Genomic DNA, 23931 nt, shown 5'->3' on the forward strand with positions numbered 1-23931 from the left:
GGAAGTGGGAGGCTGAGTGAAGGGGGAGGGGCGGAGCCTCGCGGACGGTGCTTCCGCTCACGCGAGGGGCGGGGCCTATATTCGGGCGAGGAGGGAGGGGCGGGGCTTGAAGGAGATAAGCGGTGTGTCAGGAGATCCTGGAGACTTTGTACGTAAGGGCCGCGGGTGTTTCTCAAGCGGAGAAGAGAAGAGACCCCCAAGGCTCAAAATCTCATCTTTATTGGGAAGACTCAGAACAAACAACCTACCCCCCACCTTCAAGCCTGGGGACGGAGGGCGGGGGATCTGCACCCTCCTCCCATAGGTACACAACAGAATCCGCCTGGAGAAGGTGCCCCCGCTTGTGAGGGCTGAGGCAGCAGCTTTAACAAGCGAGCGCTTGAGAGCCAAGCAAGCCCCTTTTCCTCTCCAGACTCAGTTTTCTCACTTGTAAAATGGGCTCAGGGGAAACCGATGTTACGGAGTTTCTCGCCAGCGCTGAAGATGTCCGATTCAGAAGGATGAGAACGTCGGAAGACTGACCAAGGGCCGCCCAAGGGTATGGGGGGTGCTGGATATCCTGGTTGGGTTCGCACGGCCCCTTCCACCTCCCTCCCCACCCAGCGCCTCTCCTCCAGCGCCGCGGGGGCTACGTGGCCTCAGGCCCCGGGGACAGGAGGCTGCCCCCAAAGCCCGCCTCGCGGTACTGATTGGGGAACATGTTGCTGCCCACGAGGCTGGCAGTGCCTCCGTCCCCGGGGCCCGGGGACTGGTACGAGTCCAGCGTCAGCGGCTCAGTGCCGGGGGGCTCCCCGACCGCGGCCCCTGCACCCCCATTGCCCGCGACAGCGCTGGTGAGTGGTGGCGCTGGGGGCAGCATGTCCAGCATGGTGAAAAGCGTGGGGGCAGCGGGGTCGTAGGCAAAGCCGTCGTCCAGGAGGTCCGGCTCGCAGGGGGGCTCCAGGCCTGGGAGGGATACGGTGCCCGGGAAGAAGTCTGTGTCTGGCAACAGCGCTGATGGCGGGAGGAACAGGCCTGCAGGGATGAGAAGAAAGAAGAAAGTATGGTGGGCTTTTAGGGTCGACCTCTGGCCAGGCCCTAACTCAAATGCGCCCTCTGTTGCTAAATGCTTTATCGGTGTGGCCTCTTATAATGCCAAGAAACTCTGAGTAGGGACTATCACCGTTCTCTATCTCCCTTTTTTTGTTGTTGTTACAATAATTTTTTAAATTACAAAGTTACAAAATACAAAACATTTGTAATTACAAAATAATTACAATTTTTTTGTAATTTTTTGTTACAATAATTTTGTTGATGTACAGAATTATATGTTCCAGGTGTACAACATAGTAATTCACGATTTTTTAAGGTTATACTCCACTTATAGTTATTATAAAATATTGGCTATATTCCCTGTGCTGTACAATATGTCCTTATAGCTTATTCATTTTATACATAGTAGTTTGTACCTCTTAATCCCCTGCCCCTATCTTGTCCCTCCTCCCTTTCCTCTCCCTACGGTAACCAACTAGTTTGTTCTTTGTATCTGTGAGTCTGTTTCTTTTTTGTTATACTCACTAGCTTTTTTCTTTTTTAAGATTCCACATGTAAGTGGTATCATACAGTACTTGTCTTTCTCTGTCACTAAGCTTATGTCCTCCAAGTCCATCCATGTTGCTGCAAGTGGCAAATTTTCTTTTTTTTTTTTTATGGCTGAGTAGTATTTCATTGTGTATATGTACCACATCTTCTTTATCCATTTATTTATTGATGGACACTTAAGTTGTTTCCATTTCTTGGCTAATGTAAATAATGCTTCTATGAACACTGGGGTGCATGTATCTTTTCAAATTAGTGTTTTCTTTTTTTTTTTTCATTTTTTTAAAAATATATACCTGGAGTGGAATTACTGGGTCATATGGTGTTTGCAAATGATATGACTGATAAGGGGTTAATATCCAAAATATAAACAGTTCATACAACTCAACATCAAAAATTAAAAATTAAAATTAAAAAAATGGGCAGAAGACCTGAACAGACATTTTTCCAAAGAAGACATTACAGTTGGCCAAAAGGCACATGAAAATATGCTCAACATCATTAATCATTAGAGAAATGCAAATTAAAACCACAATGAGATAGCACCTCATACCTGTCAGGATGGCTATCATCAAAAAGACACGAATAACAAATGTTGGCAAGGATGTAGAGAAAAGGGAACCCTCCTACACTGTTGGTGGAAGTGTAAATTGGTACAGCCACTGTGGAAAGCAGTTTGGAGGTTCCTCAAAAAACTAAAACTAGGATCATTCTCATTTAATAAGCAAACAGGCAAAATAACTTGCAGTCCACAGGTGAGTTGCAGAAGCAGGGTAGAAACCATGCTCCTGTAGTGCTAGGGAGTTTTCCCCAAGAATGAGGAAGAAGAGGAGGCTCCAAAGCCCCCCCCCCCCAAGCAAAATAAAGACAACCCGATAAGTGAAACATCCACACCATGGGAGACCCAAGGGAGAAGTCACAAGCCCCAAAATTGTATAGTAAAATGGTAAGTGTCACTGTGGGAGAGTCTCTCTTTTTGAGACAAGACAAACCTCACCAGCAAAGGCTGACTACACTTGTCTCAGAAAGAGACGCTGCGCTGCTGGAACTCTTATTTCCCAGCCTCCCTTGTAGCTTGATGTGACTAAGTGCTGCTGGCTGAAATCTGGGCGTGATGGCTGCAGCTGCAACAGCCACCTTGGACCATGAGGTGGAAACTATGAGCTGAACATGGCAGGAGCTTGGGTCTCTGATGATCATGCAGCCACCAAACCACCCATGGACCACCTACCTCTGGACTGTGTTTATGTGAGAGGGGAAATAATGTTCTATCCTATTGAAGCGTTATTTGGGGTTTTGCTATGAATCCAGTTAAACATGATCAAATGCAGTTAAACAAATGCAGGTGGCATTCCTGCTTTCTGGCAAGTTCCTAACATCTCCTGGGCACCAACTCTATGTCAGCCACTGTGCTAAATAACTGTGTGATGTGATCTCACTAAATTCTGGAAGGAACCCTAAGAGGGAGGGTCTCCATCTGCAAGTTAAGTAAACTGAGGCCCAAAGAGGTCATACAGTGGCTAAACTGTGTCCTCAAATTCAAACCCAGTCTGATTCCAGAGGCCATGCTCCTAACCACCACACTCTAGTGCCAGGGCAGCTTTGCCACAAGGATGAGAGAGGGGAACTTTAGACACTGGGAAATCGGGGTGATAGAACAAGTGGATGAATGACAGGTGGCTGATAAGCAGAGGCTTTGGGGATTGGGAATCGAAGGTTGATGAAATAGACTAGGATGGGGGGTTTCTAGGGGCAGAGCTGTTGGGCATTGGTTACAGTGGGTTGCGGGGACAACAGGTGATAACTGAAACCTTCAAGGTGGGACTGGCTGGAGTGGTCCAGGCTCAGCAGACTCTGAGTGGTTGGCAGCTGGCTGGGAGCTGGGCGCCGTGGGGTAGCTGGGGTGTTGGGGACAGCATTCTTAGAGCTAGTGGTCAGCGAGTGGGGGGGCTTTGGATGGCAGCCAGACAGGGTTAGAATTCATGGGAACTGGAGGCTGGCATGTGAGTTGAGACGAAGGCCGCGGTAGAAGAGGCCAGAGGGTGGCTGAATTCAAGGCTGGCTGGCTCTGACACCACCCCCATTTATCCACCGTCTACTCCCTACTACTGGTTTCACATGTCATCACTAATCTAAACCTATACCCAGGTGCAGCTCCCCACCCCACCTCAGACTGGCTGTGTGACCTTGGGCAAGAGACATCACCTCTTTGGGCCTCAAGTTCTTCACCAGTAAAATGGTGGTGGGGCGTGGGGGGAGATGACAGCACCCACCCCCCCAGGGTGATTACCCAGATTAAGTGAGTAAGCACACACAAAGCAGTTATGTGATTATATAGTGTCTGTAAAAATAAGTACATTAAATTTTAAAAGGTCAATGAGGTAGGTATGTGGTGAGACTTTTCAGAGGAGCCCTGAGGATCTGAGAGGTAGAGCAACTTGATGAAGGTCACACAGCAGGTAAATGGCCCAGCGGAGATCAGAGCCTCCAGACCGTGTCCAGAACCACTATTCTTTCCACTTTATGTTGCTGGCTAAGTGGTAAGGCACTGCCCTAGTAGGAGCTCCTGGGGGACCTGAAAAGGCCAGAAAAGCAGGGATGCAGCTCACCCTCAGCCCACCTTGCGGGCAGGGGCTTGCACTGAGCCAGGACCCACCTGAGCTGTGGCTGGGCAGGAAGTGATCCAGAAAGACCGGCTTTTTCCTCCGCCGTTTGCTTTCGATGCCATGGGGGTCTGAGGGAAGACAGAGATGAGGACCCCTGGATCCCAACAGCCCCTCCTCCCCAACCTGGGGTGGGCCAGGGCAGTGGGGTCAGTCATCCCCTCCCAGTAACCTGGAGAGGGATGTGAAAAGGGGCAGAGTGAACACACCAGAGCTATTCAGCTCCCCAAGGACATCGGGCAGCCCCCGTTTCCGCTTCTTGTCCACACCGTAGCTGTCTGTTTAGGAGATACCAGAGGCATACAAAATAATCCATTAAAAATAAGAATTAATTAAGAATTAATTATAGAGACCATTTGGGAAGTTGTTATGCTGTTCTGGTTTTTGCCCAAACAATGCATATAGGTGTCCACATCTTAATCAGAATAAAACCCAAATCCACTTCTAGCTACACTGGAATGTCCCAGGCACTATGCTGCCTCAGGGCCTTTGCACTTGCTGTTCCCACTGCTTAAAACACTCTTCCTCAACTCTTACCACTTCCCTGGAGAATTGCTTAGTCATCCTCCCATTCTCAGGTCAGCCATCCCCTCCTTTAGGAAGCTCTCCCTGAACCCTAAGGCTGGGTCAGGTGCCCCACTCTGGGCAATCCAAGTTCTGTAAGCAATTCCAATCCCAGCCCTGCCCACTCTGGTTGTCACTGTATGGGAATGGATCTGTGCCCCCTCTCCCCATAAGACTATGAGCCTCATAGGGTAGGGCTGGAGCTGTCTCAGTCACCGCTACGTTCCCAGCACTACCCAGCGAGGGCCAGGCACGAGCAGGCGTGCTGAGGGGAGGAATGATTAAACAGTCCCAAAATGTCATAAAATGGGTACTATTATTATTTCCATTTTGCACAGGAGGAGTCTGAGGCTAGGAGAAGCCAAGATCTCACAGCCAGTAAGCAGCAGACCAGGATTTGAACCCCAGTCTGTGCAACTCTGAGCCTGCATTCTACTTCTGCCACTTCCCCTTTCCCCTTTGGGTCACCACAACAAGACCAAAGACCTAGTCTCTGGGGCGGTGGGTCACCCTGGGTGGCCTTGGTTACCATGGTCCCGAGGCAGGTATGTGAAGGGCAGAGGCTCACTGCAGACCCCATCAGTAAGCCGCTGCAGGAAGACATTCACTGTCACAGGTTCAACAATCTCCAGGTCCTCGTAGGGTGGTGTCTTGAACACAATGGCAATCTGGCGGTGCACGTCAGCCTGGGAGAAGTCAGCCCGGCCTTCCCAGGAGGCTCTGCTGAAAACCACCGATATATCCTCTGGCAGGAAAGTGGGGGTGTCAGCTGAGCCAGGACACTGGTCCACCGGAGACCCAACTCACTCAGCCTCCCCCAAAATCAACACCAATATTTCTAAGAATAAAACTAGTCATAATAAAACTAATCATAGTGGCAACTAACTTTCTGTTGAGCACCTACCATGTGCCAGTCACTGACATACACACACACACACACACACACACACACACACACACACACACACTCATCTAATCCTTTAACAATCCAAAAGGCAGGTAGATTTAATATTTCCACCTTATCAGGGGCCCCCAAGACCACCATCAGATTCAGTGATTCACTAACGGACTCAGCATATAGTTGTACTCATGGCTATGATTTATTACAGGAAAAAGACATATGCACGCGCAGTTAAGAGGAAAGGTGCCTGGAGCGAAGTCCAGAGGAAACCAGGTGCCAACTTCCAAGAGTTCTCCCCAGGGGACTCACACAGAACATGCACACCGCACACTGCTGCCCCCAGTGGCAACACACATGAAATGCTTCTACCAGGGAAGCACATTAGAGACTTACTGCCCAGGGTTTTTACTGGGAGTTGGTCAAGTAGGCTCCCTCTAACTGGCACATATCAAAATTCCAGACTCCCAGAAGGAAAGCAAATGATCTGCACAAACCATATTGTTTGTACGGTTTAGGTACAGTGAGCCACTCTTAACAGTCAGGGAATGGTAGGAGCCCTCTCAAAGTTCCCAAAAGCCAGCCAGGGGTCAACCTTGTAAGCTGGGCTTCCAAACACTAACAGTCTCAGACCTGCTATGTTAACTCTTTTCTAGACACCCACTTCATAGATGGGGAAACCGAGGCTTGGAGGGTTTAAGAGACTAACCCAAGGTCATACAGCTGGTAGCAGAATAGTCGGGATTCAGTATGCTACTCTGCCTACTATTTCTTTTTCTTGTCTTATTGCATTGCCTCTCATCACACTAACTCCATATACTGAGGCTTTATATGTGTTGGACAGACATGGTTTGCCTCTAAGACACATAAAAATCCTATGAAAAAACTACCTTTAGGAAGTCCATTATATTGAGGGGAAAGCAAAGGCACAGGGAGGTTAAGTCACTTGTCCAAGGTCACAGAGTCAGCAAGTGGTGGAGCCAAGATGGGGATCCAGGCAGGCTAGAGCTCTTCACCACCAGCTGCTACAGCTTGAGGAAGTTACTGATATCTCTGGGCCTAGTTTCTTCACCTTCAAGAGGGAAAGTCATAGTACTCACCTCACAAGAGTTGTTAGGAGGATTAAATGAGTCACTCCAAGAAAAGGACTTAGAAGAGGGCTTAACATAATAGGTGCTCAGTCCATGTTAAGTATGATAGTTTTTATTAGTATTATGCAAAATACTAACTCCAGGTCTGGCACTCAGGAAATCCTCAGTAAATGCTAACTCTCTGTAGTGTAGTTTTTAGGTACGTGGGATCCCATCTCATCCTAACACCAGCTCATTTTAGGGATGAGGAAACAGGCTCAGGGTGGTGAAGTCACCTGCCCGAGATCAGTCAGTGAGTGAGTAACGGAACAGAACTCACCTGTACCTCAAATCATTCACCCAGGGCAGGAACAGTTTCCCTGCCCTGACCCCAATTCCCAGACTCCTAACAGCCTCCTTGTCATTCCTCAGATTTGAGCTCAAATATCACCTCCTCTGGGAAGCCTTCCCAGATGCCCGGACCATGTCTGGACTTCCTGTTGTTCAATCTCAGCACTTTGTCTTCCCTCTCAGCATTACTCACATTTGTAATTTGTCTTTCTTTCCCTACCTCCCTCTGAACTGAGAGCCGTGTGAGGGCAGAGGCTGGGGCTTTCTCTGTCACTGCTGTGTCCCAGCACTGCCTAGCACAGAACCCAGCACAGAGGAGCCACCCAATAACCATTTGCTCGTTCATTCAAAATCTTATAAGAACCTTCAACTCCTGGGTACATATCCAAAAGAACTGAAGACAGGTGTTCAAACAAAAACTTATACACAAATGTCGAATACAACGCTATTCATAATAACCAAGAGGTGAAAATAACCCAAATGCCCATTAACTGATGAATGGATAAACCAAATGGGATATATCCATATATGGAATATTAGCCATAAAAAGGAACAAAGCACTGATACCTGCTACAGCATGGATGAACCTTCATAACATTACGCTAAGTAAAAGAATCCAGACATAAAAGGCCACATATTGTATGATTCTATTATATAAAATGTCCAAAATACGTAAATCCATAGAGACAGAAAATAGATTGGTGGATGCCAGAGGCTGGAAGAGAGGGGAATAGGGAGTCACTGCCTAAAGAGTACTGGGTTTCTTTCTGGGGTGATGAAAATGTTCTGGAACTAGAGAGTGGTGGTGGCACAACCTTGGGAATGTACTAAATGTCAATGAAGTATACACTTCAAAATGGTTAAAATGTTTTGTTTTAAGAGTAAACCTTGCAGAAAAAAAGAAAAATAAAAGAGAGAGAGAGAGAGAGAGAATCAGGGGAAAAAAAAAAAAAGGTTTTTGTTTTTTTTTTCCCTGAGAACCTCATGTGTGCTTGGCCCTAGACTGGGTGGTTCTGGGGACACAGCTGCTCACCAGGATGCTCCCAGGTCCTGCCCAGACAACCCAGTGGCGGGAGGGTGGGGATGGAGATAGACGTTAACTATATAACCATACAACCTGAGAAAGGATTGTGGGCGGATTCCTGAGGCTGTAGCATGTTCTCCTCCCCTCCTCCCCTCTCACTGCCCTCCTGCCCCATTGGCCTCACTGTTCCTCCAACAACTAGGCCTGCTCCTACCACAGGACCTTTGCACTTGCTGTTCCCTCTGCTGGAACACTCTTCCTCTCATGGCCACACAGATTCTTCGTGGCTCCAGTGTCACCTCCTGAGAGCGGTCCTCCCTGGCCCCACTAAGTCAAACTGTGCCCCACAACACCTCCAGCCATCTCTCTCTATCCCCTTCCTCAGCATTATCTATCTCCAGATACTACTTTTTCACCACCTTCCTGATTTTTTTTCAACTCCCTTTCTTTATTTTTCCTCCCAGAAGCACAGACCACCTGGATTCAAATCCTGTCTCTACCTGACTACCTCTGTGACCTTGAGCAAGTTACTTAATCTTTCTGTGCCTCGGTTTCCTCATCTGTAAACGGGGAATAAGAGAATCTACCCCATAGAACTGTTAGGCAATTAGATGATTGAATAAATGACGCATACAAAGTGCTTAGGACAGAGTTTGGCACTTAATAAGAGCAAGATAGGCTTCCCTGGTGGCACCGTGGTTGAGGATCTGCCTGCCAACGCAGAGGACACGGGTTCGAGCCCTGGTCCGGGAAGATCCCGCATGCCGCGGAGCAACTAAGCCCGTGTGCCGTAACTACTGAGTCTGCACTCTAGAGCCCGCGAGACACAACTACTGAGCCCACGTGCTGCAACTACTGAAGCCCACGCGCCTAGAGCCCGTGCTCCACAATGAGAGAAGCCACCGCAATGAGAAGCCCACGCACTGCAACGAAGAGTAGCCCCCACCTGCCACAACTAGAGAAAGCCCGCGCTTAGCAACGAAGACCCAACACAGCCAAAAATAAATAAATAAATAAAATAAATTTATTTTTAAAAATTAAAATAAAATACGAGCAAGATAGGGTTTCCCTGGTGGCGCAGTGGTTGAGAGTCCGCCTGCCGATGCAGGGAACACGGGTTCGTGCCCCGGTCCAGGAAGATCCCACATGCCGCAGAGTGGCTGGGCCCGTGAGCCATGGCCGCTGAGCCTGCGCGTCCGGAGCCTGTGCTCCGCAACGGGAGAGGCCATGACAGTGAGAGGCCCGCGTACCGCAAAAAAAAAAAAAAAAAAAGAGCAAGGCAAATGTTTGCTCTTCTGTTGGTGGTGATGTTATTTATAATAGAGTCACATGATAGAAGATACAAACGATAGAGAAAAGATATATAATGAAAAAGAATATAATGAAAGAGAGGGTCTTCCCTGGTGGTCTAGTGGCTAAGACTCCATGCTCCCAATGCAGGGGGCCTGGGGTTCAATCCCTGGTCTGGGAAGATCCCACATGCCACGGAACAACTAAGCCCGTGCACCACAACTACTGAGCCTGCGCTCTAGAGCCCGCGAGACACAACTACTGAGCCCACGTGCTGCAACTACGGAAGCCTGCGTGCCTAGAGCCCGTGCTCTACAACAAGAGAAGTCACCGCAATGAGAAGCCCGTGGGCACCGCAATGAAGAGTAGCCCCCGCTCACCACAACTAGAGAAAGCTCACGCGCAGCAACGAAGACCCAAGGCAGCCAAAAATAAATAAAATTTAAATAAATAAATGTGGAATTAAAAAAAAAAAAAAAGATCCCGCATGCAGCAACGAAGATCCCACGTGCTGCAACTAAGACCCAGCGCAGCCAAATAAATAAATAAATATTAAAAAAAGAAAAAAGAGAAAGCTCCCCCCCCAGGCAATCCTGGGTTGTTTTCTCTTTTTAAAAAAATCCTATTTTTAATTGGTCCAGTGGTTAAGACTCCGCCCTTTCAATGCAGGGGCCGCGGGCCAAAAAATTTTTTTAAAAACCAACAAAAAAACCCAAAAACCCTATTTGAAAAAGGGTTTTGACATTTGAACAGATGGGGAAACATCGTCCATTTTCTCCATTCGTAGCCCTGATCCAACTGTCATAAAGCACTTATTTATGCACCTCCACGATTTTAATACCAGAGTCCCCCCGGAACTCATGATGGCAAGGCCTGCCAGGTACCCAGCGCAGGCCAGCACTGTTTGTTTGTGCCTCCTTCTTTGTTCATGAATGAGTGAGCAGGTGAGCGAGTGACTCAGTGAGTGAATGAATCAATGGGCTATTTCTGTCTGCCTCCAAAACCAAAGCTCTGGACCCTTCCACTCGGCTCCCCTGGTTAACTGGCTCTTCTTCACCCTCTCATCCTCCGGGCTCCCCAGCTGCCCCTGCAAGCCAGCAGACCCCACTCCGCCCACTCGCTGCCCCAGGCCCCTCACCTTTCTGCACCTTGTCACACAGCAGGTAGAGCTCCTCGCCGCCCGTGCACGGCCCGCTCTCCTTGTTGATTCGGCAAATCCGCAGCTCTGACGTGTTTGTGGACTCTGGGAAAGAGGAGAGGAAGGGGCACACAGAAAAAAACAAGAATTCAGTCATCAAACCCTTACCAGGTACCCCATGGGTGCCCACCCTGGGGTGTGGAGAGGTGGGAAATGGAGAAGCCAGGGTGCCTGATCCTTCTGGAACCTGTGGTCCAGGTGGAAAAAGAAGATGCCCAGGCAGGAGGGGTTAATGGACGATCATGAGTCCTCCGTGCTGAGGTCCGGCGAGTGTCTGCCCAAAAGGGAGACCCTCAGACCTGAGGGAGGGGTTGGTGGGTCAGGAGTCAGGGATGAGTCTTAGATGAGGGCTAATGGCCTGAAACTTGTAGTGGACACATGTTGTTTTGCCAGTCTAGCAGTCCTGGCCCTTCTTTTGTTAACAGCCCCCCCAGTTTTCCTTTAAGGAACCACCCCCCACCTCAGTCATGGGGATTGGGTAGGGCGGAGCCCACTCCCAGATCAGCAGTGATCATGTGCCCTAGACCTGGCCAATCACAGCATCGCCTCCTTCTGGCTACAGCTGATTAGTCAGAGAGGAGGACATGACTAAAACTAGGCCAATGAGAGACAGCCCTGGGACTTGGAGCAAAAATGCTGAGTAAGAGAATCTCTCTTTGGGAGCAGGGGAGAAGTGTCATGCTGGTAGGATGTAAGACTAGAGCTGCGTACAGTTATTTTGCCCCTGCGTGGGAGGGTCCTGCCAAGAGTGACTCTAACATAAAGGAAGCATGGCTGAGAGATGGAAAGAGATCCCTAATGACATCACTGAGAACCTGGATGCAGCCAGACCTGAAGCACTGTGCTACCTCTGGATATTTTTAGTTAATGGAACAAATTCTTCTTTTTTTCCTTATTTGAGTTGGGATTCTATCCCCTGCACCCATAAAAGTCCTGATTGAGTTAATATCCCTGCCCATTTTGATGCTTGTGGCAGTCACTGCAGGCTGGCTAAAATCTAACAGCCATTCCCAATCTCCTCTTCCATACCTGTACCTCTCTACAGAGGATGAAAAACCTAGATACTTGCTTTCTCAGATTCTCTTGCAACTAAGGGTGGCGTGGGACCAAGTTCTGTCCAATGAGACATAAGGAGATGTCTACCAGGGTGATTCTGAGGAATATATTATTTTCTCTATGAAAGAGAGAGAGATTATTACTCATGCTGCCTCTTCTCAAGGGCTACCTAGTATAGTTGTCCTGGTTGTGCATTCTGCAACACCAGAAAGCCCCATTCCCAGAGGCTACCTAGTAAATGCTGACCCTTAGAATTGGGCAGTGTACAGCCTGCACACCACACAGGGTGTCACTGCCCATCATGCCTTGAACACAGACATGATGTCTGGAGCTGTGGCAGCCAGTTCCTGACCATGAGGGAAAGCCCAAGAGAATCACAGAGCTGCTGAACCAGCACCCTGATATAGCTGAGCAGCTGAACCAACAGGAACAGCCTTAATAACTGAGAAAAAAAAAAGAACTCCCTGTTTGTTCATGCCATTGTATGTGGGGCTTTCTGGTACCTGCAGCCAAAGACAACCCTAATGGAACAGCACCCTCGACTCACTCTTGTCGTAGACGGGCTCAGAGAGCACAGGGTCCATCCGGCGCATCTGTCCTTGCTGGTCCCTGTATGAGGCCTGGAAGCAAATCCTCACGACATTCATGTCCACCTCCTGATGGTTCTTCAGGGACCCAGCTGCAGGAGAGATATGGGAAGGCTGAGTGTGGGGGGTGGAGACCCTGGTGGGGGATGGGGGATAGGGAAGGGGTGGGGCTGTGGTGATGGCGGATACTGGAGAAGGCGAGGGGACAGGGGTGGCAGAGGGGGCGAGGGGTCTGAGAGGACAGGATGCTGAGGCTAGGCCTGGGGACTCACCATTGTAGGGGTCGATGCCCAGCTGAATCTTCCGCTCAATGGCCGCCTCGATCTCCTTCTTCCTCACACACTGGATGCCCAGGTTGTTAAAGCTGAGTCGGGGGGAAGGGGGAAGGGGGGTAATCCTGAGGGGGCAGGTGTAGCCCTAACCCACAGGACGGCTCTGGTAGATGCTGTCTCAGGGCTCACAGTCTCAGAGGCTGGAGACCCCAGGCCCAGGGGTCCCAGCATTGGGAAGGGACTGGGGTTCAAACCTTTCAGGGGTGTGGAGAGTTCTTGAGAGAACTTATCTTTACCCCAGGAAAGCACCTGTTGACCTCATTTATAATAAGAAAACTGCAAATTAAACAGCAATGTGATGCCAATTTTTTAAAAAACTCATCAAAACAGCAGAGATCAAAACATCTGACAATACCCTCTGCCGGTGATATTGTGGAGAATCAGGCACTCTCACCCATTGCTGGCGGGACTGTAAATTGCCCCAGCAATCACATATTGGAGGACAACATGGCAGTATTCATTCATTCTACCAATATTTCTTGAGCACCTACTGTGTGCCAGGGACTGTGCTAGGCACTGGGGGATACAGCAGGGAACAAAAGAGATAAAATCCCTGCTTTCATGGTGCTGACATTTTCACTAAGTCTATAAATCACTAAAAGTATAAATGCACAGACTTGGGGCCAGCAATTTCATTTTTAGTAATTCATCCTGCAGAAGAAAGAGTATCTATGTGAAGCTGCTCACTGAAGCACAGTCAGTGATAGAGCAACAAGAGATTGGAACCATTGTGGGTGCCCATTCATAGGGACTTAATTAATTGTGTGCAGCCATACATTGGAATACTATGCAGTCAATAAAAAGGACAGGACAGCGCTAACTGTACTGACGGGAATTAGCTCTAAGATGTACTGGAACATAAAAACAAGGTGCAAATGTCTGCTACCATTCATAAGGGAAGGAAAAAAAGATAAATGCCTAGCATATCTTTAGCTGCCTCCAGAGAGGGGCACTGGTGGCCAGAGGACCAAAGATGGAAGGAAATTTATTTTTCACTGCACACCCTTTCTGAACCTTTAAATTTTTAAATTAAAAGCATATAAATTATAAAGCGAAAGAAAGAATGGGACTTGCAGCTAAGTCAGGTCTGCAGTCAAATTCCAGCTCTGCCATTGGCTATCTGGGCTCCTTCGCCTCTCTGAGCCTCAGTTTCCTCCTCTACAAAATGGGGATAAATATAATGCGTGTGAATGCGTGTGCGGCAGGGTTCCAGGCCTAGGTAAGACCCTCCACGGCCCCCAGGCCTCAGTTTCCCCATCTAGGAAATGCAGTGGGGAGAGTCTGGCTAAGCTGCCTCTGCTCCTAAGGTTTTCCGGGGTGATCCTCAGCCCCTCAAAATCTCCGTGACCAAGGGTGAGGGGTCAGGGCTCAGGTACCTGTGCCGGGGGCTGACATGAGGCCGGAGCCGCACCCTGCAGACACCGTCCGTGCAGTCTTTCCCCACGAGGCTGTGAGGGTGAACGCGGTGAGGCCAGTCCTTCCACACCAGGCACGCGGTAACCTCCACCTCCCGCAGCCCTCCACAATCCCGGAGCTGCAGGAAGACAGGTGCTCTTGGGGTCCCTTTGCAAACACCTGCACCCATCCAAGCCTCCTTTGGTAGCTCCCCGCCCCTCCCCTCTCCCCGACGATGGAGGAATGTTTGCTGAAGACCCCTCCAGGATCCTAAACCGAAGGCTTCCAACCTGGGGGCCTCATAACATGAGAGCTGCCCCACAGATGTGCCTTCTTTCGCCACTTGACTTTAAAAACATTGCATGCACACAAGGTCTCCAAGCACAGCCCACAGATAACATACTAATTGTGGAGAGACCAGGTAGACACCACCTTAACCATATGATCAAGGTCAGTGTCGCCACTACGGGGCCAAAGTAACACAGGTATCCCCTGATGGGATGGACTGGGAAGGACACGTCACTTCTATGACAGCCCCTTCAGAAGTGCATCACCGGAATCTAATCAGGAGGAAACATCAGAAAAGCCCAAACTGTGGTCATCTGGTCAGACATGAAAGACAATAAAAATACGGGTGTCATATTTTGGGTTAAAAGAGAACAAAAAATGTATTTTGACCTGGCTGGTAGTTACACAGTGTGTGTGTGTGTGTGTGTGTGTGTGTGTGTATATATATATATATATATATATATATATATATATATATATATATATATTTGTCAAAATTCCTAGAGCTATACACTTAAGATTTGATTAAATATAACTCAATTTCAAAAAAAGAAGAGGAGAGAGGCTACAGAGACATGATAACCAAATGCAGCATAGGATCCTTGACTGGATCCTGGATTGGGGGGGAACAATTATAAAACACACATTTGGGGGACAATTGGGAAATTTAAGTATAGACTGTATATTAGATGATATTATGGAATATTATTAATTTTCCTAGGGATGGTAATGAGTGTCCTAGACATGCAGGAGCTTATTTTTAGGAGATGCCCATTGAAGTATGTAGAGGTGAAATAACATGATATTTACAACTTATCTGCAAATGGGTCCGCAAAAAACACAATGTGTATTTGTGTGTGTGTGAGCGCTGTGCACGCGTGTATGTGTGTGTTTGTGTGTATGGAGAGAGAGTGACAGATATAGCGAATAGGGCCAAATGTCAACTGGTACGTATAGGTGAAGGGTACACAGGTGTTTATGGTACTCTTAATTTTTCTGAAGATTAAAATTTTTTTCTTCTAAACTCATCAAAATGTGTACATTAAATACATGCCTTGTTTGTATATCAGTTATACCTCAATGAAACAAACAAACAAAAAACCTAGAAAAAAAAGATTTAAAGGATTTTTTTTTTTCAGAATAAAAAGTTGGGGCAGGGTGGGGGAGGGAAGGACTTGGAGTCTGGGGTCAGCAGATGCAATCTCATATATAGGATGGATAAACAACAAGGTCCTACTGTATATCAGAGAACTCTATTCAATACCCTGTGATAAACCATAATGGAGAAGAACATGAAACAGAATATATATATATATATATATATATTTATATATATATGTATAACTGAATCACTTTGCTGTACAGCAGAGATTAACACAACATTGTAAATCAACTATACTTCAATAAAATAATGTTTTTAAAAAGTTGGGGAAAATTTGGAGCTTACATTTTAAAAGTATGAGACATCACGTTATTCCAGATTTCCAGATTCTCTTTTTTAAAAGGGAAGTTATGGCAACTGGGGCAGGACTTCTACTCAGCAGCCATGTGGGGCAGCAGATAGAAACTAGCCCCTTGAGACAGGGCCCAGACCCACGTGGCCGCTTGGCTTTCCTGGGTCACTCACAGGGCCCTAACTGGCATGAAAGAACCACAAAAGCCTGCTCCGAATGTGTAAAGCCGGTGCCTATAAAATACAATGAACAGGCGCGTCTCAGTGAGGGAGTACTGCCCTCTAGGGGGCGTTTGGGATACTGAGGACAATTCTGGTTGACACTGGGATCGGGACCCACAGCAGGCAGTACAGGGCCACAGATGCTACACAGCCTGCAATACCAGGACAGTCCCACACAAGTCCTGCAAGACCTCTGAATGTCCCGCCAACATTCACATCAGTGACAAACCTGTTTTAAATGGTCAGAACCCAGAACCTCCTTCCATTTTACATGTACAGTATTTTTTCCCATAACTTTCAAACACACTGAATTTTCAAGGACTGCAATCACCATGTTAATTGAGAGAAGACTGGTTTCATTTGAACTGAGAATTGTTCACCACTTTGGTGGCCTTTTTTTTTTTGCTGCGCCACTGGACTGCCAGGGAATTCCCAGTTGTTCACCATTTTGGAAAATCCTGTCACCTATGGCCACGCTGGACGTGTGGCATTTAAGTCGCCAAGTCCCCACGCTGGGTCGGGCTGCATTCATGCTGCGGTATTAATGAAATCCAAAGCAACTGCTACTTTGTTTCCATTTCCCTGAGGCTGTGCCCAAGCATTTACATACTGAAGTAAATGTGCTTGTATAGGCTGTATAATTTTATTTCTCCTTCATACTGAAGTTGGGGCATTATGGATTTCAGGGATGATTATGAGTAGACAAATTTCATTGAGTCAGATGGGTTAAAATCATTAGTTTAACCAGCTCCCTGATGTAACATTAGGAGATTCTGAAAAGCAAGATTTCTGCAAGGCTGAAAGCTTTTCATTCCTTTTTTTTTTGGCTACACCATGCGGCATGTGGGATCTTAGCTCCCTGACCAAGAATAGAACCCGCGGTTCCTGCAGGGGAAGCTCGGAGTCTTAACCACTGGACCGCCAGGGAAGTCACGAAAGCTTTTCATCTTTGAGATGTCATGCGAGATTGTGGATAGACGTTAGGCCTTGAAGTCAGTCGGAACTGGTACCAAACCAGGCTCTACCTGGTGATAAACCTCTCTGGTCTTACCATCCTGATCTGTAAAATAGGTACTAAGTACCTGGCACACAAGAGCACTTAGTAAATGGCAGTAATTGCTACAATGAATTTGCTGTGTACCCTTGTGCAAGTAACTTACACTCTCTGAGCCTCAGTTTCCTCCTCTAAAAGATGGGGATGAAAATACTAAATCGAAATTCGGAGTCAGGTCACCCCCTATTGTTGGACATTTACTGTTCTAACTCTTTGAAATCAAAACCAACACAAAGCTAGAATAACTGCCTGGAAAGACTTAGAAATAAAAAGTTGGGGAAAACACAGCTTCAAAATATCACCCCACAGGTAATGTATTAATTACAAAGAGAAAGCTATACCTTTTCAATGGTGGTCACTCCCTGTTATGGACTAAACTGCACGCCCCCAAAATTCATATGTTGTAGCTCTAGCTCCCAGTACCTCAGAATGTGACTGCATTTGGAGATAGAGCCTTTAAAGAGGTGAGTAAATTAATGAGGCCTTAGGGTGGGTCCTAATCCAGTCTCCTCATGGCCTTATAAGAAGAGGTAATTTGGACACACAAAGAGTGTGCTGACACGGCTGACACTGGACACACACCAGTGCTGACACAGAGGAAAGACCAAGTGAGGACACAGCGAGAAGGCAGCCGTCTGCAAGCCCAGGAGAGAGGCCTCAGAGGAAACCAGCCCTGACAATAGCTCGGTTTTGGACTTCCAGCCTCCAGAACTGTGAGACAGTAACTTCCTGTGGTTCAAGGCACGCAGTCTGTGGTACTTTGTTATGGCAGCCCGAGCTGACTAACACACCACCTTCACCACGGGCTCCGACTCAGCATCAGGTATTAAACTACCACCCCATGGCCATGATGTGAGACTCTTAGAGGCCCACAGCATCACCGCTGGGGTATTCCCACCAAAATGAATAACCTGATCTAATCTGGAAACAGCCAATAAATCCGGAATGTGGGACATTCTACAAAACGCCTTTCCTGTCCTGCACAAATGTCCCTGTCCTGAAATGCAAAGACAGACTGAGGAATGAACCCAAGTCAAAAGATACCAAAGACACCTGTCTTCCTCTGTTTGGGCTGCTGTGACAAAATACCATGAACTGGGTGGCGTACACGCAACAGAAATTTATTTCTTGACAGTTCTGGAGGCTGGAAGCCCAAGATCAGGGCGACAGCACGATTGGGTTCTGGTGAGGGCCTCTTTTGGGTGCAGACTGTGTCACTGTGACCTCACATGGTGGAAGGGACCTTCCCCATCATCTTGCGGGTTAGGGTTTCAATATATGAATTGGAGGGTGGGGGACACAAACATTCAGACCATAGCAACACCTGACAACTAAAGGCAGCACGTGATCCTGGACTGGATTTTAAACAAGCAGACAAGAAAAGAAACAGGTATAAAGGATATCTGGGGTCAGCTGGGATCATTAGACTATGGACTTAATCTTAGATAATATTCTTGCAGGAATATTACGTTTCTAGAATGTGATAACAGCGTTGTGATTAGACAAGGTCCTACATTGTAGAAAAAAGTCATGGCTCTTGAGAGATACAGGCTGAAACATTTTGAGTGAAGTGTCATATCTCTGACTCACTTTCAAATCTTCCTCCGTAAATGTCTATATAAAGAGAGGCAGGCTTCTCTGGTGGCGCAGTGGTTAAGAATCTGCCTGCCAATGCAGGGGACATGGGTTCAAGCCCTGGTCCAGGAAGATCCCACATGCCACGGAGCAACTAAGCTCGTGAGCCACAACTACTGAAGCCTGTGCACCTAGAGCCCGTGCTCCACAACAAGAGAAGCCACCGCCATGAGAAGCCCACACACCACAACAAAGAGTAGCCCCCGCTCACCGCAGCGAGAGAAAGCCGGCGTGCAGCAACGAAGACCCAACACAGCCAAAACTAAAGTAAATAAAATAAATAAATTTATTTTTAAAAAAAGAAAAAAAAAAGAGAGAGGCATTGGGAATTCCCTGGCGGTCCAGTGGTTAGGACTCTGTGTTTTCACTGCCGAGGGCCCGGGTTCATTCCCTGGTCCAGGAACTAGGATCCCACAAGCCTCGCGGCATGGCCAAAAAAATAAACCAAGAGAGAGGCATAAAGCAAATGTGGCAAAAGGATGTGGGTGTTCATTGCGCTATCCTTGTCTACTTTGCATAGGCTTAAAATTTTTCCAAAAAAGTTGAGACATAAAGTTGAAAAAATATCCCTTATCAAATTGGAAAAACAGACAAAATGCTTAAAGATAAATGAGGGGCTACAAAATTGCCCCTTAACGTACCACACTTGCCCATTCCTGAAAAGCCAGTGATGGAATATACGTTTCAAAGTAAACCGTTCTTTTCACCAGAATGTCCTGCTAACACACTACTTCTGGCCACAACGCCTGGAGCCAAATCCAATAACAACAACTACAACCACCTGTCTGAGTAAGGGGTCCTGCACACCAGTGCTGGGCCATCTCCCTGGTTTCCTCACAGTGTCCTGTGGGGGCAGGAGCTTCATCCCCATTTTACAGATGAGGAAACTGAGGCCAAGGGAAGCACTGGACTTGCCCTACATTTACAGCTGGTAAATGGCAGCGCCAGGACCAAAGCCCAAGTCTTTCTGACCCTAACATCCAAACTTGTTGGGGTACGACAGGGTTGCTCTGCTAATCCCCCAAGTAAAGCTCTGAGTACAAATCCCACTGAGGAAGAGGAAAGGGAAACAGATCTCACACGAGGGAGCTGGGACCTGGGGCCGGGGTCAGGGATGGCGTCCCTGAGGTGGGCTGAGGCCTCACGGGTGAATAGGAGGTGACCAGGCTGCAGGTGGAAAGCACTCCAGGCAGGAGGAATGGCACAGGCAAAGGGCTGGTGGCTGGATGGTGGTGAGTGAGGAGGGCTGGATGGGAATGGGCAGGAGAAGCCGGACCATGAAAGGTCTTAGAGGCTCAGGGAGGATCTTGGGTTTCCTCCTGAGGGTGCTAGGAAGCCAAAGGAGGATTCTGAACAGGGGAGAGGAGCAGATGTGTAATTTAACAGCACCCCTCTGGCGGTCTTGTATGGGGAAATCTGGAGGAGACTGAGAGCTGGTCACCAGGGAGGAAGCTGGAGGTCAGGGAGCAGATGAGCCCGGGATCCAGGGCTGGTGGGATGGTGAGGACATAATTCAGGGTCCACGGACACTTGGGCAAAGATCCAGAAACACATGAAGTCTCCGTATTGGAAAGGCACAGGAACCAGGCCTCTCAGAAATCACTGGGAGAGACAGTCATGCATGCAACCCCCCGGGCAGGGCAATTCGGCAACAGCCGTCAAATTATCTTTGACGGGCAATCCCACTTCCAGAAGTTGTTTTTTTTTTTTTTAACTTTTACTTTTTGGCCATGCCACACAGCTTGCAGGATCTTAGTTCCCCCACCTGGAATCAAACCCGTGCCGCCGGCAGTGGAAGCGTAGAGTCTTAACCACTGGACCGTCAGGGAAGTCCTAAAATGTGTTTTTTTTTACTTAAGAATGTATCTTGGAGCTGAGCTCACATCAGCATGACTGAAGCTGCCTTATTCTCTTTACCATCTCATCCCACCGTGTGGACATAGGATACTATATTGTGCAAGTCTCCTATTGGTGGACATTTTGGTTGTTTCCTGTTTCCCGCTATTACAAGCAGGGCTGTAGAGAACGACTCAGTTCATCTATTATTTCCTTCATGTGTGTCACTCAAATAACTTCTGGAAGGGAATCTGGTGGTCCAGTGGTTAGGACTCCATGTTTCCACTGGCCTGGGTTCGATCCCTGGTTGGGGAAATAGATCCCGCAAGCTGCGTGGCACAGCCAAAAAAACCCAAAAAACAGAAAACCCCACACATTTTATATACACACGCGCACGCGCGCTCCCCTTTATGTAAAAAAGGGGGATAGTATATACGTATATATATATTTGCCTGTATAATCATTAATCATAAAATACTCCTGAAAGGCTCCATGAGATATTGATAACAATGGTTACCTCTGGGTGGCGGGGGGAACCTGGAGGCAGGAATGGGGGACTTTTGTTCATTTTAATTTAATTTAAATTATGTTAATTTAACATGACTCTTCATATTTTTGAACGTTTTGATCCACGTCATATGATTCAAAATTTTAAAACAAAATAAAGGGCTTCCCTGGTGGCACAGTGGTTAAGAATCCGCCTGCCAATGCAGGGGACACGGGTTCAAGCCCTGGTCCAGGAAGATCCCACATGCCGCGGAGCACCTAAGCCCCAGCGCCACAACTACTGGAGCCTGGGCTTGCAACAAGAGAAGCCACCGCAACGAGAAGCCCATGCACTGCAATGAAGAGCAGCCCCCGCTCACTGCAACTAGAGAAAGCCCGCACAGCAAGGAAGACCCAACACAGCCAAAAATAAAATAAAAAATAAAATAAAATAAAGATGGGTATAGTTGAAAATCTTGTCTGTACCTTATCCATTCAGCACTGCCTCCAAAAAAGAATTCACCTGTATTTGTTTTCCTTTCCAGAGTTTCTGTACGCAAATACTACCAAATACCAATTGAAAATCTTATTTTCCCCTCTTTTTGACACACACGGTAGTACAGTTTACCTTGAACAATGTGGGGAGTGGGGGAGGGAGCGCTGGGGCATCGACCCTGCCTGCAGTGGGAAATCCACCTATAACTTATAGCTGGTCCTCAGTATCCGTGTTTCTGCGGTTCCGCCTGGGGGGATTCCAACAACTGGGGATCGTATTTACTGTTGAAAAAAATCCCCGTTTGGGCTTCCCTGGTGGCGCAGTGGTTGAGAGTCCGCCTGCCGACGTAGGGGACGCGGGTTCGTGTCCCGGTCCGGGAAGATCCCACATGCCGCGGAGCGGCTGGGCCCGTGAGCCATGGCCGCTGAGTATGCGCGTCCGGAGCCTGTGCTCCGCAACGGGAGAGGCCACAACAGTGAGAGGCCCAAAAATCCCCGTTTAAGCGGACCCGCCCAGTTCAAACCCATGTTGTTCAAGGGTCAACTGTATAATACCCACAAAATTCTGCACCTCAATTTAAACAAAATCAATATATCATGGAGATGGATACTTCCACATCAGTACCTCAGGGATGGCTTCATTTAAAATTTTTTCTGTATTAACTGTATGTATTTATATTTATCTGCACACTTACACAGATACATTTGTCCCTGCTGCATAGGATTGCAATCGGTAGATTATCGATTATTTCACCAGTCCCCTGATGATTAACACGGAAACTTCCAATTCTTCTCTATACAAACAAGGCTGCAAGGGAGAAACTTGTACGTCCCTCTTTCACCCAGATGCAGGCATATCTACATGATAAGTTCCTAGAAGTGGAATGGCCCGGCCTAAGAGTAATAATGATAATAATAATTATACTAGTAATACTAGAAGCTCTCTCATTCGAGCACTCACCATGTTGGAGGTACTTGGCGTGTATAAGTAACTCATTTACTCCTCCCAGCAACCCCAGGTGCTTGGTTATTATTATTATTCAGTTTTTTAATTTTTTGGGGGGCCATGCCACAGGGCCTGCAGGATCCTAGTTCCCCAACCAGGGATCGAACCCGGGTCCCCAGCAGTGTAAGTGTGGAGTCCCAACCACTGGACCGCCAGGGAAGTCCGTATTATCCCATTTTGTAGAGGAGGAGGCACAGAGGGACCGAGTAACCTGCCTAAGGCAGTACCTGGATTCGAATCCAGATACTCTGATTCTTAAGGCCTCACTGGTGAACCAGGAGGCTACCAATGATAATTTTGACCAATACTGTCAAATTGCCGGGAAGAAGGCCTTTCTTTGAATGCCCTTTAAATTTAAGGCCAAGTGACAGTGGTATCATCCGCTCCAACAATAGCAACAGCAATAATAATAACCACCATAAAATACATGAATAATTAAATACATGCATATGGATCTCCGGGGCGGGGACACGCGAGTCCCACCGCCCCTGGTGCCCACCTCGATGGCGGGCAGCGTCTTGCTGGCCTCTGTGCTGCTCTCCCCGAGGATGCTGCCGGCCGAGCGGCCCTCGCACTCGTAGCGGAAGCGCATGCCGCGCTGCTTGGGCTGCTCGGTGATGATCAGGTGCGGCCGCGGCCCGGGGCCCGGAGCCGGGGGCACCAGCCGGCCCAGAGGGCAGCCCCAGGGCGGCGGCGTGGCCGGGGGCGGGGGCGCCGCGGCGCCCAGGGTGACGGTGCTCAGGGAGGCCGCCCCGCGAGACACCAGGCGCGGCAGCCCCTCGCCCGGGCCCGGCTGCGCCCCCTCCAGGCCGAAGCCATTCTCCTTGATGTACTCGTCGATGATCTCTGCGGGAGAAGCAAAACCTAGGGATGACGCTGATTGTCAAAGAAAAGGCTTTTTTTACCCCCAGACTTGTGCTGCTCTCGCCTTTTCCCGTCCGTTCATTTCTTCAAGACATATTTCTTGTGGGCCAAGGGCAGGGGCGTCAGCTCCGAACACAGAAAAGCCCCTGCCCTCCTTCTTGGAAACAGACGCATAGCGTCCCCCAGTTTCTTGAAGCCCAAAACCCCAGGGGTCGGCCTGGTTTCTCCTTCTCCTGCACCCTCCTGTCCACCCGCCTCCGAAACAGCTCCTGAACCCATGCCTCCATCACCTCTCACCTGGATCAAGGTAGAACCAAGTCACAGGTACCCCTGCCTCCATCTGGCCCCATTTAATAACAACGAGAATAACAGGTGCTCTGCCCAAGCCGTTCCCATCTCAGAAGTCAGCACCACCATCCGCGGTGCTCAAGCTGTAAGGACGCACATCTTTATCAGCTGCTTACGATCGCACATCTGCTATGTCCAATCCATGAACTTCTGCCTCTACCTCGAATATACATTTACGTTCCCACCACCTGTCCCCACGCCCACTGCTCCCTCCCTGGGCCACCCTCCGTCATTCTCC

The 23931-nt window shown here is 48.3% G+C and overlaps 1 protein-coding gene across 1 annotated transcript in view; it reads right to left on the minus strand.

The window, feature by feature from the left end:
• Positions 1-210: 210 nt before the first annotated feature.
• Positions 211-23931, minus strand: part of RELB (RELB proto-oncogene, NF-kB subunit) — a 29307-nt gene continuing 5586 nt past the window's right edge. Inside the window, exons 3-11 of the mRNA XM_082677942.1 lie at positions 22981-23345; positions 13988-14145; positions 12552-12643; positions 12240-12371; positions 10577-10681; positions 5335-5550; positions 4451-4519; positions 4235-4312; positions 211-1014 (exon numbers count right to left, since the gene is read on the minus strand). Coding sequence (XP_082534068.1) covers positions 629-1014; positions 4235-4312; positions 4451-4519; positions 5335-5550; positions 10577-10681; positions 12240-12371; positions 12552-12643; positions 13988-14145; positions 22981-23345 — 1601 coding nt within the window. The 3' untranslated portion in view covers positions 211-628. The remainder of the gene's footprint in view (positions 1015-4234; positions 4313-4450; positions 4520-5334; positions 5551-10576; positions 10682-12239; positions 12372-12551; positions 12644-13987; positions 14146-22980; positions 23346-23931) is intronic.

This window comes from Grampus griseus, assembly GCF_964374135.1.
Source record: "Grampus griseus genome assembly, chromosome: 19".
Lineage (NCBI taxonomy): Eukaryota > Metazoa > Chordata > Mammalia > Artiodactyla > Delphinidae > Grampus > Grampus griseus.